Here is an 18,606-nt window from a genome sequence, read left to right on the forward strand (position 1 = left end):
TCCCTCCTTAAAATCTTTGAACCAGCGAAAACAGGAAGCACGAGACATTGCCTCATCCCCAAAAGCTTGCTTTATGTCTTCATAGGTGTTAGTCGCAGTTTTGTTGAGTCTAACACAAAACTTAATCGCATATCGTTGTTCACGCAAACTGGACATGATAAAACGTTGGAGGCGGCACTTACCAAGCTGATGTTCAAATGAGCACTGATGGCTTTGTGATAGAAATAAAGCAATTCAATGTTTGTTGGTAAACAATAGGGTCCAAAGGTATTGGAAAAACCTGGCATCATGTCTTATCAGAGCAGTATGGGGAAATCCCGGGCCCAGTCTCAGTCTTTATTGAACAACCCTCGTATTTTTAACGAAAAATAAATAAAGTTATACTTAAGTTTTATTTAATATTCCCCAACTAAATAAAATGAAAAGAATCTTTTTAACATATTTTCATCTATTTTTTAAAAGCAAGTTTTTCCAAAAAACAAAAGTCATAGGATCAATTATTAATAATTTAAAACTTAAACATGTGTCAAGCTGTGCACCGTTTTAAGCGGTTGTTTACAGTACAAAATTAAATTATCTATCTTCGTTTGAGAACGGTGGCTTAAAATGTGTTGAAATATGAATTTTTATATTTTCTTGTAACGACCAAACTGTAATTTATGCATAAAACACCAGAAATACCGAGTTTTATCGCAAATCAAACTTTTAAACAATACAATACATAGTTATATTTTGAAATACCCGTTCACACATAATGTAGCTGCGGTGGGAAGCGTTGTTTGAATGCAAATGTTGAGTTTGCTCCAGTTCACAGTCATCTTAGTAGAGTCCCTCGTCTCTGATGCTGTCGCTGACTTGACTCCTTGAGTCAAGAATCAAGAAGACTTTAGAATCGGCGACGTAGAAACTCTAATCGAACTCTTACATCGTTTCTACATCGGATTTATGTGTGTTTTCGAATTTTATGTTGATTACATTTTAATGTAGATTACAAGGGCGAGTAGTAGACGTTTATAGACCGAATACCGGTTTTGAAAACTAACACCTTTGTGTATTTACTTGATCAGGACAACAATTCAAGCACTATTCTGGAACCTTAAATAAATTAAAATAGAAGTGAAGTTAATTTAGTAACTTTTCACTTTCAATGTCAATATTTGTTTTGTCGGACACCAATGTAATTTCAGCTAATGGTACTGGAGATATCGTAGAGGACTGGAAGTAGGCGCTTTATGACCGAAGAAGGTTTTCAAGGTCTTTGTATGATATATTTCATTGTTCTGGGCGCTAGGGCGGGTAAACTCAACTGTAGCGTCGGAATTTCAATTGATTTGAACCAGTAATGAATGCTCCTACATGCGCAAAATCTGAAATAAGAACCAGTAAACGTTTGATTCAACTTTTGAATCCATGTTAATCGTGCACACTGAACTAATATGTACCAGGTATACATGACTAAGTTTCTTTGAAAACTGCCGTAGGTCTCTACAATATTACATCCTAGACGCTTTCACCACCTTCGGTTATGACAATTTGTGTCGCATAGCCAAGAGTAACTGTTAGTTATGAATAAAAGTATTTTTATTTAGTCAAATTAAAATTATAATAGTGTTTATAAATAGAATATGGAACTAATATAAATAGTAAGTAAAACACGAAACAAATTTATATAGCAATTAATAATTTTAAAGATATACGAAGTTCATAATATAAAAATACCAAATAGTTTTAGATGTGTCATTTTAAAAATAACAACAAATCATGAATTGAAAGTGACACTTGCAATAGCTGCCCCTATAAAAATTACTTTAATATTTATTTATATAACGATTGATCAAGCTTAACTAGAGGACATTCTTTATACAAGTCAAAGTTTTATAAATGGAAACAGAAGTTTATAAATGGAGACAAAAACACGAGGGCTAACTTCATCAGTCTAACTCTACGTTTCTGCCGCACCATTAGTCTTCTGTAACAGGCAACAGTGATTATCAACTTCATTGGGTATAAATTGTCCTCCAGCTAATTATTTTGGGACTCGTTTTCTTCCATCCAAATTCCTAACAAATGGAAGAAGAAACCAATAGAGAAAACACAAAAAAATTTAATAATAGTTTTTCAGCTACGATTATTTTTCTCAGGAATTCGATTTAAGTTGAGGAATTACCAACATTTGAGGAAATTGAGCAATGTTTGCCAAACAAATGTCCTAATTGCGAAACACAAAAAGTGAAGCAATTATTTGGTATTGTACCGTGTTATATCCTATAATTGTGTGAAACGAAATATTTCATGTTGCTTTTTAATTTCGCTGTTGTACTATTTTGAAAGTAAAGACAGACACAATTTTCAGGTGTATATTTGGCTTTACAAGGTTATGAGAGCAGTTCAGTATGTATTATATAATGTATTTGAACCTATGGAATTTGTGGGTTATAGTATATTATTATTTTGTTGCTAATATATGTATGAATAATTTTTGCTCTAATAAAATCTGTGTCTAAAGCGACATATGACCCAACATTTAAAACAGAAAATCTTTTAAAAAGAAATGCAAAATCTATTTAAATAAAGTATATCCTTTATAAACATCACATGAAATCTGTTAAAAATAAATAAAAATTCTGTTTAGATTCAATTAAAAAACTTTATTCTACAAACTTAATCATTATATTTTACTAATTAATAGTTTTTTTACGGATTTAATTATGAAAAAATTAAAAATTAAAGATCATTGTCATTTAACTGCGAAATTTAGAGGCGCAGATCATCTATTATGTATTGTACATTATCTATTAAAATGTAATTCTAAACTTTCCTCAAAATATTCCAATTGTTTGTCATAATACAAACAACTGGAACTACACACCACCAACTCCACTATACTTCGCCAACTTCACATTCTTTCAACTCTACATTCAGTTATCAAAACCGTCACCTGTTTACCTGTCCGAACATTTTAAATTTATTTCCGATATACGAGAGTGAGGGACCTACGAGAAGGGGATCCACCTTACTGTCAATTCCTGTTCATCGATCGAACTTCTTCAGTAAGTCGTTCACTGTCCAGGCATGTCGCCTCTGGAACTCTCTTCCTGATGATATACGTATTATAGAGGGTCGAGCTCGTTTTGGGGCAAAGGTCAAGGACTTGTTGCTGGCCGGTCTGTAGGGGTGACGGGTGGCGGTGCTCGTGGCGTGCTCGTGGTCGGGCTGTGTGTTTCAGAGAATGAATGTAGTAATAACGAGAAATTCTTTAAAAAGTAATCTGTTAATTTAAGTTTTAATTTAACTTTGTTTGAATTTTTCTACATATTAAGCTGATAAATTTTATTTTTAATTATTAAATAGTACGGTATGTATATATTTGGAGTAATTTTTAAGCATTTATTTTAATTTAAAATTTGTTATTATTTAAGATCATTCACTGTACATATATCTGTATATTATGTGAGGTTGAGTGGTAGAGAGGGCTAAATAGCCCTAAATCCGCCTCTTTAATAAAGGCATATTTCATTTCATAATATGTCACAGAATTTGCAAGGAAATATGGAAATTTAGATTTAATTGCAAACACAGATGAGATATTTATAAATTATTCTGTACATTTTGATTTCATGACACGTGAGGTGTGCCTCCATCCTTGTAAATACATTATTTTACACCATTTTAAGCTGAATTGTAGCTTTTACTGTTATAAAATAGGTTTACATAGGAGAAAATATTGTGTAAATGGAGCGGATATTTGGTAAATAAAAAAGGTTTTCCAGAAAGCAAGTGTAAATAAAATAATGTGGGATGGAACAACAACGTTTGTATGAAAATGGGCTAATGTAAAAGACAGGTAATTATATGAATGACGCTCCCCGTGCCATATAAACCTGTGACAGCAGCAGTGTACAGACGTGCATCATAAATTATATCGGTGTTCAAAAATGCATTATCTTTTAGTTCTCATACGTTTTCTTTTAGTTCTCCGTTAGTCCTTCAGTGTTTTAGGCTTTAGTTTGCTAGGAGTCCAGGTGGGTTCAAAGATTTATTTATTAATTTGTTCTTTTTTATGTATATCTTTTTGTCAAACATTTAATTATTTTAAATTAATATTAAATTCACTGAAAAAATAATACTGCAACGTATTCTAACAGAATAAATGGAAGAGGGAGACTGTAAATAAGCTGTTGTAAAATAAAAGTACCTCACATAATTTGCTTGTCCTCTCCGAAGCCAATCACTGAGGAAGCTGCCGAAATGACTATTATGACCGGCTTTCACTGATATCTCTAATATAAATAACTTATAGATTTGAAATTTTGTAGATGAACAACATTGAAGTTTGATAATATACATGTCACTCCACGGGATTTGGCTCAGCGTTAGTCTATTGTTACAAATGCATTTTGGGTATCGATGATAACAACGAGAAAACTGGAGAAGAAACAGGATTATAAGAATATGACCCTTTAACGTGTAATATAGGAACACATGTCACTTAATTATCCTCACGACATCACGAGTAAGAATATATATGGAGATATAGATAATAATGCGTTCTATGTAGGTGAGTAGCCTCGAGTGGGATTTGGCTGATTGCCATTGAATCTGATCACTCAGTGTGCCAGGGCAGTTAATTGTTCACCTGCAGCTTTTGGCTGCAAAAATGTGATTATTGCCTGTCTGTCTGCAGGAACTGTCTAGAATGCAATGAACAATTAGACTTATCGTTTAGCTTGTAACTTAAAATGCACGAGGCTACAAAATGGCTTTGCGGAGATGGTTAAATTAAACTCTTGACCAATATGGATTGATATATTATACCTGCGTATGGCTGAGAGGTCTACTTCAGTCAAAATCAAAATTAATCTTTTTCTGGTCATTTATGTTCCCTTACAGCGCTACAGTTGAGTTTACCTTAATGCACTGATAAGAAAACTATAAAAGAATGTAGCTCTTGAATCTACTTCGGTAAAAATGCGTTTTACATCTTGCTCTTGTAATTGAATTGAAATATATTTCCCGTCCCATATTTGATTATGCCTTGTAGTCCCGATACAGAAAAGGTACATACATTCTGAGGACTGAAAGGCTTACTACTGTCTAGGGTAAAATCTTCTCATTACCGCTACAAGGGGAGAATTATTTCCAATAAGTTTATGCAACATTTCCAAATAATTGTTTATAAGATTCTGAGTTCTAGAAGAACTGTTGTTTTTAGGCCTTTAGTATGTGATAGTAATGGATCGTTTGGGCATGTTTGTGTTTTTCTCTGCTAAAACCTTTGTTAAAATGCCATATCACAATGTCAATGAAGTCCACTAGTTTCTAATACCTTATATAAAAACATTCACGCCTTTATTCATAAAGGTTGGTTTTATAACGGTGTTTAAACATCTCCAATGCATTACACTGTTTGAATTCGTCACTGACGCAGTATGGATTAAAAGTAAGATATAACTTTATCTGTGCTCTCTGCATCCCTATTAATCAAACATAGTTCCAAAATTTAAAATGTAAACAAATGTTTCTGCCACTTTAACGAACTTAAACTGAAAGTATCAACACCTGTTTATTGTCAGTTATATTTTGATTATGAAAAATAAATAATAGTACCTATTTCTTCCTAATTATAAAGTATTTTAGGTAACTTTTCAGATATTTATCTTCATATAAACCTTCATCCGATTTTAAACAATATTTTACAGAAATAATTATCCAAAATCGTACAGCCTGTATCTGAGATTAGCGCTTAGCAACACAATTTGTGATTGTTATATTTGTATTATTATAAAAAATGTTATTTTTTCATAAAACCAGCAATAACCTGCGGCTATGCCCGGAATGTTATAGGCCTTGAACGTGTTTAAGAAATTTTGATTCGAGTGTATATATTGGATATTCTATTTAAACTTGTTATACTTTTTTTTCTCTTGTTACATTATTATTTGCACTGGAAACCCATTTTTTGACAATCCAAATATTAAATTCCCAACATCACTTTATACATAAATTACAATGCATAGTATATTGAACAATATACATTTGATATTAAAATTAAAGTTATCTGAACATAATAAATCGATTTAATAAAGTAAGGAAGGAAGCAACATAAAGTAACAAAAGATGTATCGTTGGAACTTACTTCTGACTTTTTTTATTCCAAATCAATAGAGTTCTTCCTTGGAGCAATAAAAGCTAGCAAGTTTGAAATCCGTAGGACCATTCTATCAAGATTTATTTACATACGAAGGAACGGACGGTTAGACGAACGGAAACGGAAAAGATATTATTCCGGATCTAATAATACGTGTTCAAGAGACATCAGCTCCACAAAGTATAACAATACGGTAAGTATAATAATAAATAAATGCATTTCTTGCACTAATTAAATATATTTGCGATGATAAGCGATAGATAGATCCCTCCCTCGTCGTAACACTATGTTTTTTATTGGCATTAGATACTTTTCCACAAAAACCAGAAAGTGCTCGATATTCTATGATTTAATATTATTTTTTAAAGGTTCAAACCATATTTTTCAATATGTTACAAAGCAAAAAGGTTTTTACAGTATGCAATAAAATTGGTCTGATAAATAAATAGATTTGTCATATTTTAGGTAATAAAATATACTTAGTATACATTTAGTTTCAATATTATCTGTTGAAATATTTGAAATAATTTTAATTTATGCATTGGAAGCAACATGTCTGAAAGCCATCAAGAATATTCTTGGAAGACGGACTTCAAACTGCAAACCTTTGCCATCACTCAATCCGTCATGTAGGATTATGGCCTTATCCTTCCTTACCAGACAGACGCCCTGTCACAATATTTCCAGCTTACCTTTAGTCTTACATTTGACCACGTCATTTTTCTAATACATGCGTTATAATATATATTTTGAGTGTTTAAGTTTATTAACTTAATAACGTGCGTTACAATATTCCAGGAAATCCTTCTAAGAGTTTTGAAATCTGAATTTCTCGTAGTAAAGAGAATTAAAATTAATAATTTTTTATAAACAAGTAAACAATTATAATTACACTATAACAAGATTTCATGATGATCTTAAAGCATAATTTACTAACTGAAAACTTGTCCAATTTTACTTAGACAATTACTTAATGCAATGTATTCTCAAATTTATGAAATAGCATGTATTTAAACATGTCAAACTTTCATGTATTAATTTATATAAAGCAATTTGACCTTAAAATTCTAGCCAGTCTAGCCATTAAAATATAATTAATTACTATTCCCACTGGGTGGCTCAAGAGCTTATTTCCTAAGTAAACAAATTTAACTAATAAAGATATTTTTTAATTTATAGTTTAGTAACGGTGACAGTCCTTAACTGCTGTAGAAAGGTTGCAACAAATTTACTTTTAATAGTGAGCTGACTGGTATTGCGGAACTCCAAGAACGTATATAGGTACATAAAGTATTTATGATTTGTGATATGAAAAGATTAAATATTTTTCATTAAGAATATAAAACTGATTTAAATAATTAAAGAGATAAGACAAAGTCAATAGCTTAACTATCATGGACAAAAACCTCTCTACAGCTCTCCAACCCACAATCAGTTGAACAGCCCGCCCCTACATTACAAAAACTTGGTTTATTCAAGTCAGTCATGCAGTTTTCAAAAAAAACCCATTGTACATTACAGATAAAACTTCGCCATAATAAACCACATTAAGGGATTCATTATTTAATATTTCAAATAGATTTAATAAAGACTGAAAGTATTTACTGTGTTCAGTGCAAAATGATATCGACGTGGAGAATATATACCGATTAAGGGCAACATCAACTGCCGATGAAGTCAAGATCATTTCAGATTAAAGGACTTGTGGACTGAAATGTACAACAGCAGTCTTATCATTATTTAAAAAGGGACCATTCTGTGAAAAACCATGAACTGGTTTTTTTTGTTACCATATTTAAGAAAAAGAAACGTTATAATGTTTATTTTTCCAAAATTATTGTATTCTTCAAAATAAGTTTTAGAGTTCTCATAAAACTTTCCTTGTTCTCATCACCAAGGTTCATTTAGTAATGTAATGCATTTAGATTTTATATCTTATAGTTATAAAGATTAGCTAAACTAATAGTATAGTACATAACTTATACAACTTATATAACTATTACCTTAATCATATATTATTTACCTCATTGATAACCTAGAAGTACGTCTCAGACCGCTTGGCCATCGGCACTCCTAATATGAGCAACTCGGCTTTACGCATTGCATATGCAATGTGTAATTGCATCTAGTAACTGAGTAGCTTATTAAATAACTTTAATTTTACCTAAAACAGTCTTCGCATGCACGGCCTGTCACTTCTTTTTAAAACGATCAGCTAATTTCCAAATTTAAATAAATAATTTGTTATTTTCCATATTTAGTAAATTCAATTGTACACCTCCTTTTGAAATGTCAATGTCCTACAGTTCATAATTTTTCATTTCAATTAGGTCTTTAAACAGTCATTCTTATATACTGTATAAGTTTAAGTTTTACTAATAGTAATATATATATATATATATATATTCAGTAATTTTGCTTTTATGCCACGCATTTTTAAACGTGAACCCTGTGCAAGCCTTTAGGAATTTGGTAGATTTTAAGTAATTTTTTCTTAAATGGCTTAAAACTTTTTGACTATTAATTACTTCTGCTCTTATCCTCTTTCGGAACTCGTGTTGGAAGGGAATGTTTATTAAAATGTTATTTTCAATGCGTGGTATTGTAAATGTTAAAAGAAGTTTAAGATTTACGCTTATATATTCGAACAGAGTGCTATTCTTTGATCTGTATGATTTTGAGCAAAGCATCACATAGGAAGAAACCACTTACCTTGTTGTAAGACCTGTTGTATTTCAGCACGCCGGATATCCGGTTGGAGTGGAACAGGATGTTACTGTACAACGCCGGAAATTGGAATGCCTGCAACAGATTCAGCACTCGAACACTTCCGGTAAGTAAGCACTTCGAGGAAAATATTGGTAATGTTCATTTCATTTTCTGAAATCTCAAATGGAGCAAAGAATAACATGAATGAAACACAGCATAAATAGCCCAAACTTTCTATACAGATATATCAGATACCACATCACACACTTTACCTTTTCTGCCTTATAGGTGTTGTAGTTGGGCTACTCGATAACAATAACTTTGGTCTATAAAAGGAACCTTATTTTTGTTTTTTTTTTAGACAAAATAAAAACAAAATCTTCCTAAATTAATTTTATGCAGATTTAGTTTACGATATTATTTTCACATTTTTTGCACTGCAAAATATACAAATTTAATCTATTTTATTTTGAAATTTTAAAATAATTTTCACATACCAATGCAATAATTTGTCGATGAAAATCATAATCTCGTGTGTAGAACTATTGTAATTAAAAGCAATAGTATTAGTAAATTTCGCTTGCTATAATCATAACTCAAATTCTCTTTGCAAATTTTGTTGGAAACTCACCTAATCTGCCACAGTCGTTGCTGTTGCTGTTGACTAAAATTGACGAAAACTATTATTTTGTTATTGCCATAGAAAACTATACGTTGCTGTGATGTGTTACAGTGGATTTTTGTCCTCAAATTTGGGATGGTATTCTGTGCTGGCCCTTTACCTATCCTGGGAACTTGCTGTCCCACGTCTGCCCTTCCTACATCGTCGGCTTCAACCCAGAGGTTTGAAGTTTCAATGTTACTGCATGTTTATTTAATTTAATTACATTATATTTAATATACTGTATCAAATTTCTAGGTATATACAAATTTACCTAGATATTTAATTATATAAATACCTTCGTTTGGATTTTAAGTAATTTAATTAATATTTGTAAACACTTTAAGTTACCTCGTACAGAGTGTCCAAAGATTAATCAATTAAACTTAGCCGTTTTATTGGTCAGGTAAAAGTAAGTAAGAAGAGTCAAATTAAGTATAATCCTTGCTAGCTTAGTTTACCGTCTGTTCGATTATTTATGTTTTTTTTTTGGTGGGGAGTGGAATTAAAACTATAAAATAAATAAAGATACACATTTCAAAGTTATCAAAATGTGTAATCTAACTAAACCAAATACTTTAGAACTACTTTCTTACTTGTTTTAACCTGAAAAACCAAAAAGTTCCATACAATAATTTGTGGGCACTCTGTAATTTATGTAATAACAAGTAAATTATTTCTAATATTATTGTGGATATATTTGAAGATGAATTATGAAATTTAACTTAATTGAATAAAAAAGCAATAATATTATTAAATATAAAATTAACAAATTTCAGGCATGTACAGAATACTGACAAAATAAAGGTCTATGTCGAATATTGCTTATCATTTGATATTTGTAGACCTACCTTCTCTCTCGTATTGCTTGATCACCCAATAACACTCACTTGGTATAGAAACTTTATTTTATTAGCCCTAAGATAAAAAATGTATTTCCAAATTGTAAATGTATTGCATTAGATGAATAATATTTTTATTTGATTGTAATTCCCTTCTAACCTGTTCGAGAAATTATTCCTTTAGCCAAAAAAAGAACTACAATATAAATGCTATAACAATAAGCTTTTATGGTTACGAGATAATCGGTCGCAGGAGACAAACGGCTGCTCGTGTCAGACTGAGGTTATATCCTGACAACAACAGACTCACTAAGCTCCTGGAGAAATTTATGGGTGTTCTCCTGACGCCGGGATAAATTACTGCATCTCGTCTGTTTCATATTCGAGGGATTATCAAGTGCTCAATATTTCAATTCCTACTTCATGAAATACGTCACGAGCATATCTATTCTATTTCAGGCTTTACCTTCACGAATATAGACCTTCACAAATGTTGGACGGGTGGCCGCTAAGCGACCCTGTCCTTGCAAGAAGCCCGCCTACCCAGCCGTTGGTGGTGGTTTAGGAGTCACTTTTAAGCCGTTGGTCCTCACGTTAGAGGGCTTCATAGCGCTAACTTTGTCTGGTAAAATAAGACACCTTAACTTTCCTTTACTTTACTCAATGATTTTGTTATATAGCCACGACCTAGATTGCCTTCTTAAGATTAGTTTTGTAAGTGAACATCACCTGTTATAGTCGGGCTGGAAATAATCTATCTACATCCATTTGTTTATATTGAAAGATGTTCCTTTTAACTATTGCGATGCTTTTGATTTAACAATAACGTTCAGAATTTTCAAATCTGCTCTTTGAGGTATTATTATTCAAACCTCTACCTCTAGTAATACGAGTGCTTCACTTCCCAGAAAGTGCGTCTCCAGGCTAGTAGGAGGATAACACTGTTTATTATCCTCAATGTACGCGCCCTCCAGTTTCCAGTGGAGTACATGGATCCATGTATCCTTCCTCTAGGGCATCATGCAGCCTAACTGCGGCCAAAATTACTTCAAAGAATCTTTCTCTTTTGGTTTTATTTATTTTTTCTATGTGTTGCAACATGCGGTCGAATCAGCTGGCCTAGGAATGTCACGATCCCATTTGATCCGATCCAGTTATGTTCAACTGTATGACTGTCCGGCTGTCTGCTTTAGACGGGAAACATAAACAATAGTGTAATAATCTTTTTGCCCTAACATAATATCCTAAATATAAGACTTTTCCGACTTCCTACACTCAGTAAGCTTGAAAGGAGGCAGCTTAGATTAATACAGTTACAATACAAAAACAGTAACCTGTAACTCAGATAAAAGTTTATAGTTTTCTTTAAATAGTTCCCTTAGTAAGGGGGGATTTCCTAGGTTAGACGGATGCATTAGGATATTCAGGCCCAAAATTCAGGCCTTATTCTAAAAAAAGAGAGCACATTCTTAAGTAGGTCTTCAGCACTTCAATACCGATTTTGCAGAATTAGTTCATACCGGATTATTAGATATTATTATCAGATTCATAACAAAATAACTCAGTAACACTAGTTCATAAATCTGGCTTTATCAGCGTCTATGAAATACTATGACACCAGCCACCACAACAGCCACTAAAATTCAATGGAACCGTTTACATGGACTGTGATGTGGCAAGTACCATTATAAACTAGTACGTTAAAGAGAAATTTATTGCCAGCCAATACTTAACATTAAAAGCAGATTCCATTAGTGGCTTCGTGTATGAGACAATACAAAGGTTTCGTCTCGTATTTGGCGTCAAATTTTAAACTTTCTTAACATGAAATATTTACAGTACTTTGGTATTATCCAGACACTACTAATTTTATAAACGTTTTTCATATGGACGATCTAAAAAGTAAATTATTAGAATAACTGTGTTATATTATTTCTAATCAAGTAATATTTTTACATCCCCGATAATAATAATAATATTCTTTATTGATTTATTTTTTGTTTCTTTGAGTGGTTTGAAGTCCTTAGGGAGCCTATTGGTTAGTCCAACTCCAACTTGTGATTACAAGTGTTCGAAAGCTGCCGTTCTGTGCTGTTCGACTCGAAAGGTATCCCTGCTTCTAGTTCCATATTGGTGGACATTCCTGCCCCGTACCAACTCACATTTAAGTCGGCAGTACAGGGTCACCTCGAGAATATTGAGACAGGGCAGGGTCAGCAATCCAAGCTTCCTAAAGGAATCTTTGCACTACTCTCTAGGGTTTAATTTTGAAAGAATTCTTACGGTATTGTTTTGAGATCTGAAAACTCTTTCAAATCTGTACTTAGCACAGCTTCCCCACAATCTCAAGCCATATGTCAAATGGGGATATATCAGAACGAAATAGACCATTTTTAATACATCCACAGAACAAAATTTTATAAGATTGTGCAGGACATAAATTCCCGAATCAACCTTAGACCAAACGTTTTTCAGTGTAACCGTCCCATGTCAGCCCCCGTTCAAGGTACATGCCAAGGAACTGAATGGAGTCTGCTTCTTCCAAAAAGAAATCATCCACCGTCACCGCGGGTCGAAGGTCTTGTTCTTTCCTTAGAATGTAAGGATCGTTCTTTTTGAAGATTGGAATGACCTTGGAAATCTTCAAATCCGACGGGAATTCGCCTTGAGCAAATGATTGATCAGTCGGTGGATTGGATTCAAGCGCTATTTAAAGCACCTCTTGAATAGTTTTTATAGATAATACCAAAGTATTAAATTTTGTGTTATGGGTTTCAGATATCGTATCACGAAAGTTTTGAAGGAGAAGTTCAAAAGATGGACGCCAAGTATGAGACTAAATATTAGTATTGTCTAATACACGGAGATAGTAGCATCTGCTTTTAATAACAAGAATTCGCTGCCAACGAATTTCTCTTTACTGCACTCCTTTATGGTGGTATTTACCGCTTCACAGTCTAGTAACCACTCGTGAACACTACATTGAAAACTGGCGCACTAAATTAATGGTATCCCTGTTGTATATATGTTTTCTTTAAGCATGCTGGTTTTATATCCGTTTCAATACAATCAAATAAAATTCGTTCTTATGATTGAAAGGTTCTTTTTCATGTATATGTATTTTTTACTATTTGTAATTATACTTAGTAATTTTAATCTAGATATAAACTTCGGGATCAAAATAAATACACCTTTTAAATTTATATATACATATATACAATATGTATTATTTGTAAAATCTGCTCGAATAAGGACAAGAGTCGGTTGAAAGTGTTTTCCTTGGATTACACGTGGAACAATAGTCACCTAATTTACATATTTCAAGTTTGCTATTGTTTACGTTTGGAATATATTATTTCCCTGCTCATTGTATTGTGTTGTTTACACATTGCACGATTCACAGCAACAAAATGTATTATTTCAGCTTCTGAAATGAAAGTTCATTATTCTTTAATAAGAAGTATTTTTATGATAAATCAAAGAATTGAATTGCTATAAACATCTGTAAGTTAAGTCTAAATAAATTCTTTATTCTCCCCAAATTCGGAATTCTCTAATAAATCGAAAGCAATTTTTAGTTTCTTAACACGTGTGCATAGTAGAGTTAAGATCATTATATTAACGATCGTACTATTTCTCTAAGCCTACATTGTTACATAATACAGCTCACAAAGCCTTTCCACAAAGCCTAGTAAAACGCAAAATGTTTTGTAGGTTGAAAGGTTGAACAGCCGGGAGTTAATTTTGTGTAAAACACGTCATATTAAAACTCATGGATTGGCAATGACAGATTTTAACATTTTTCTCTTCCGTTGTTAACTGGATACGGGTAAAGGCAAATCATGTTCCAATAATACTTAAGAATATATATATATATAAAAATTTTTGTGAGTATATTAGTTTTAAGTACATTTAACTCAGTTAACTTTAGTACATTTAAGTGACAAAGGTGGTCCTGATAAAATAAACAATTGATGAGAGAAATTAACAATATTTTTAATACAATATTAATATATTGCTACTTTGTATTACTTTGAGCACAATAAAAATATAAATAAAATCTCGTTTATTTTTAGGTGGAAACATGTTAAGTCCATTAAACTGGTACAATCTAAAAATAACGTATTTTGCTAAAGAATTTAATTTACTTTGTTGCTTTCTGGCCCTACTTTAGATATTATTGTTACTTGTGTGTACTTTTTAGTTGATTTAATCGATTTCCATTCCGTATTGGATTGAAAATGCGAAAAATACTCGTGAATACGTTATCCAGTCGCTCAGGAAATTAAATACTATTTACAGAAATTGCCAGCAATTTTTATTGATATAAACTGGAAAAGGAATAGAACTTGAAAGAATAATAGGGTTTCGAACTTTTGCCATTCCATGTCATTTGATGTTATAATTAGTTAACGGAAAAATAAAGAAATAATAAGATAAAAAATATGGGTGGAACATGCCCGAAACAAATGCTTAGAGTTCAGACAGGAAAACATGAAGGAAGGTGTTGTCACTGGATATAATGTAAGTCATGAGCACAAAAATTCAAGAGCACTATCACACGTCACACCAGCACAGGCGGGAGTGGGAGACTAACAATAAAATTAATGTCAGAACTTTTTGTATTCCTCATGACTTGTGATCTGAAACAATGAGACAAGAGGCGGTAGTCGGGAGGAGGAAGGGGTAAAATCAGCCGCTTCCGACTTAAGTTTTGGTCATAGACCTTTGTATTATGGTGTGTGTTGGAATTTTTTTGTTGGCGTTCCTTTATTTTTAAAGTCTTTTAAACCTAAAGTCCTAAACTCAACCGAAGTATGACTTAGTGGTTGATCCACTAATTTTATGTATAAAGCCTCAACAAGTTTGCGCTTAATGAAATTCTCCTAACAAGGTTTTCTGTTGGCTAAATCCCATTTCATGTCATTATTTTCAGACCAGCAATGTTAGATTTTTCCAATAGACCTTTTTAATATTTGAGATTCCTTTTTAAGACTGGTCAACTCAATTGAATGATTAATTCTTGGATCCTTTCATTTTAAGTTCATTTACTAATACTGTTCCAAATGAAGGTACTTTCATATTGACGTAAAAATGATACAACGATTTCAAGATATTGAGTTTATAATAGTTATTGAATATTAATAAGAACCTCCCACTTTGAAACTTCTTCAATTAATATTCATGGAAATCTGTCTGTGAATAAATGAGTGGCCACCGTTTAGAGTGCTCCAAAGGTTTGTTTTGTGTCCTTTGGATATAACACTAAAAGATAATTTAATGATTTCACCATAATATATGAGATATTTAAACAGTAATTAGTAGTTTAAAGAAAGAATATTGTTCAGAAATTTACCAAACCTTAAAAAGTGATCATAGCGTTCAAGAAGTACCTCTCCTACCTTTTTATTGTGTAGTTAGTTTTCTTATGCTAAATTTCTATGTTCCTAATTAAAATTAATTTAAGAATTCCCGTAAGAAACTAGTTTACAGTACGTACATATTTGTGAATGAATCTCAGTTAAATCAGCTGTTAATAATGATCGTTCACTGTAATAAAGGAATAAAAATAAGAGGAATTTGGTTTTATGAGACGTCTTATTGAAACCATCTCGACGGATTGTGAGAAGCTAGCGACGTAAAGTTGAAGTGCTTTGCTGGAAAAGGGGAAGTTGTAAATTTACCGTCTCTCGTCTTGTCTTTCAATGTATTGAAGAAGACTTTTACAGCACATCTTTCAGTTACGTTTATAAATATTCGTTTCAATTACTCAAGAAAGGTTTACTAACGTCAAAGTGTTTGGAGATATATTTTACTTTCAAAAATGCATTTTTAAAAGTTGTCACATTTCCAGTAAAGTAAAGCTTTTAAAAAAACTGCACCAAATAAGTATTACTGATTTTCTCTGAATGCATCTCATAATGAAGTCTCGCATTGTCTGATAAATATTCCACATATTTGCTACTATGTGAGACCACTTGTATATTAGGCAGTGATGCCTTAAGTCTCCAAACAGGATAAATCACAGCACAGACTACCTAAGTAAGCATAGGCTATATATTACTTAACTATATGCCTGTATAGCTGGGAAAAATGCTTGGTAGCTTTAAAAACTAATTTATTCTGTATTATATGTCCCAGTACATAACAGAAACGCTGCTTTAAAAATGTGTAATGTGATTTAAGAGTTGGTCTAACATTCCCTTATCAGACATGAAGCTGAATGAGTTTAGGTCTTAAGAAAAAACTGTTTTCGATCTTAACAACATTAGGTAAAAGTAAACTGCTGATGACATAGAATTTCAAAAGATTACAGGATTTCCGTAATTTACCACAGCAACACCAAAATGACGTGTCCATGAGTGGTATCTGCTCTCCTCTTCAAATTTAAAAGCTTTCCTGTCTCAAATTGCTTACATTGTCGCGGGTTTTTAGCCATGCGTAATCCTTGCGTCCTTTACTACAGTTTACTGATTTTCAGTTATTGAACTATAACTTTACTCGGCCAAAATTTAATTAGCTGTGTTTATTACCTTGGGTTTCCTCTGCTACAAGTAGTAGTCCAGTAAAATTAGTGGGAGACAATTACAATTGTTGAAAAAATTAGTTAAAACATTTGTGTTTTGAAAGGTTCTAGAAATACACTTAAACTTCCCAGTTTTGTTAATAGCTTAGGTAAAGAGGGGGGAGGGTTTCTAGATAAGTTATTTCACAAATATGTAAAAAATATTAAGGTAAGCCCAAACAGTATTGTGTAACAAATTCATTTTTCTGAATCACTGTTAAAAAGGATAATTTCATTAGCCTAAAGCGTAACCTTATGGATTACATTTAAAAATATTGTGATGATACAGACCTAGAAACGTCATATTTCTGTAGTTGGAAAATTCCGTTTCTTAAAAATTTGAGGTAAATTATTTATAGCCCTTTCCAGCCTAAATACCAAGCCTTTCCAGTATTGAAAATGTATTGCTACAAGATTAATCAGTCATTTTAAGTACTCTTTATAACCAATAGGGCTCAAACTGTTTGAAACATGACAGTTCAGGAGCGGATTGCCAATGTGTATTGTATAATCAATAACTTAGGATTTATTGAAATTTCTAGGGAAATTTTCTCTAGAAAGAAAATCAATGATCAGCCTCGTTAGTTTTTCTGCGTTGCTTTCTTTATGGAATTAGTAAGGTTTTAGAGTTGCTTACACAAATATTAATATAAAAGTGTTTCCACAGCAGACAAGAACTTTCTTGGTCAAAATCATATTTATGATTGTTGCTATTTTTCTGCCGTAAAGGTTGTGGTTTAATAGTTCATAAAATTTCTTAAACCAAGAAATAATTATTACTAAAATAAATGTTATATGAGAAAATTAATTTTATCAACATATTATAAATTTTAAAAAGTTACTGTTATAAATGGATGAACTTGCATTTTACAAAATTATTTTTCTGGATTTAAATAACACTCCGGTTTTATATACGTGGAATGAAATATTCGTATGTGTATGATGTGGAAATAAAACATGATAGAAACCAACTTGACGATTTTCTCTATTTAAAACAATTTACATTACTGCAGGTATTCTAGTAATAAATAACCTACACCTATTGTTTTAAAAGCTTCATGTTTCTTTCTTAGTAAAGATATTCAATTTTAGAGTACATAAATAAAACTAAACCATACTTAACCAAAAGCACATAGGTATGAAACAATAAACTTTGTTCGCATGCTACAAATTACCAAAACAAATACCGTTAAGCCAATGTAAAGTTATGGTTACGCTATTGAACATAGTTTGCCTAAGCTATTAATTTGTTATCAACTTTAGTTGGTCAGAGTTTCTGATAGAAACAATAGTTTACTGATTGCTTACAAAATTCCACTAAACTGCTGTTGGTTATTTTCATTTATGTCAACAGTTTACCATTTTACAGACAATTATAACAACAAAGAAATTATATAACAACTACAACAAATTAAAACATTAATTTAACAAGAAATTATTACAATGGAGCGTGTATACGGTACTCTAGATGTTGAGATTAACTTATCGGGTGTGTTGATTCATATTCGACGAAAATCCTTTTGCTGATAAGGTACAAGAAGTACCACTGCAGGAGAGACACATTGTCTCCACGTCCTATTAGCTTGTTCAGAAGAAGTGTATGATCCACTTTGTCAAAGGTCTCAAAGGTTTCCTGGACGTAGTTTTGAAACAGGACAAGAATGGTTGTTACTGACCATCC

The 18,606-nt window shown here is 32.1% G+C and overlaps 1 protein-coding gene across 1 annotated transcript in view; it reads left to right on the forward strand.

Moving 5' to 3' along the window:
* The window catches only part of LOC124367561 (parathyroid hormone/parathyroid hormone-related peptide receptor-like), a 113,536-nt gene that overhangs the window by 56,921 nt on the left and 38,009 nt on the right, over positions 1-18,606 (forward strand). The window contains 2 exon segments of the mRNA XM_046824494.1: positions 8,888-8,981; positions 9,591-9,700. Of these exon segments, the coding sequence (XP_046680450.1) occupies positions 8,888-8,981; positions 9,591-9,700 (204 nt within the window).

Source organism: Homalodisca vitripennis, chromosome 8 (genome assembly GCF_021130785.1).
Source record: "Homalodisca vitripennis isolate AUS2020 chromosome 8, UT_GWSS_2.1, whole genome shotgun sequence".
NCBI lineage: Eukaryota > Metazoa > Arthropoda > Insecta > Hemiptera > Cicadellidae > Homalodisca > Homalodisca vitripennis.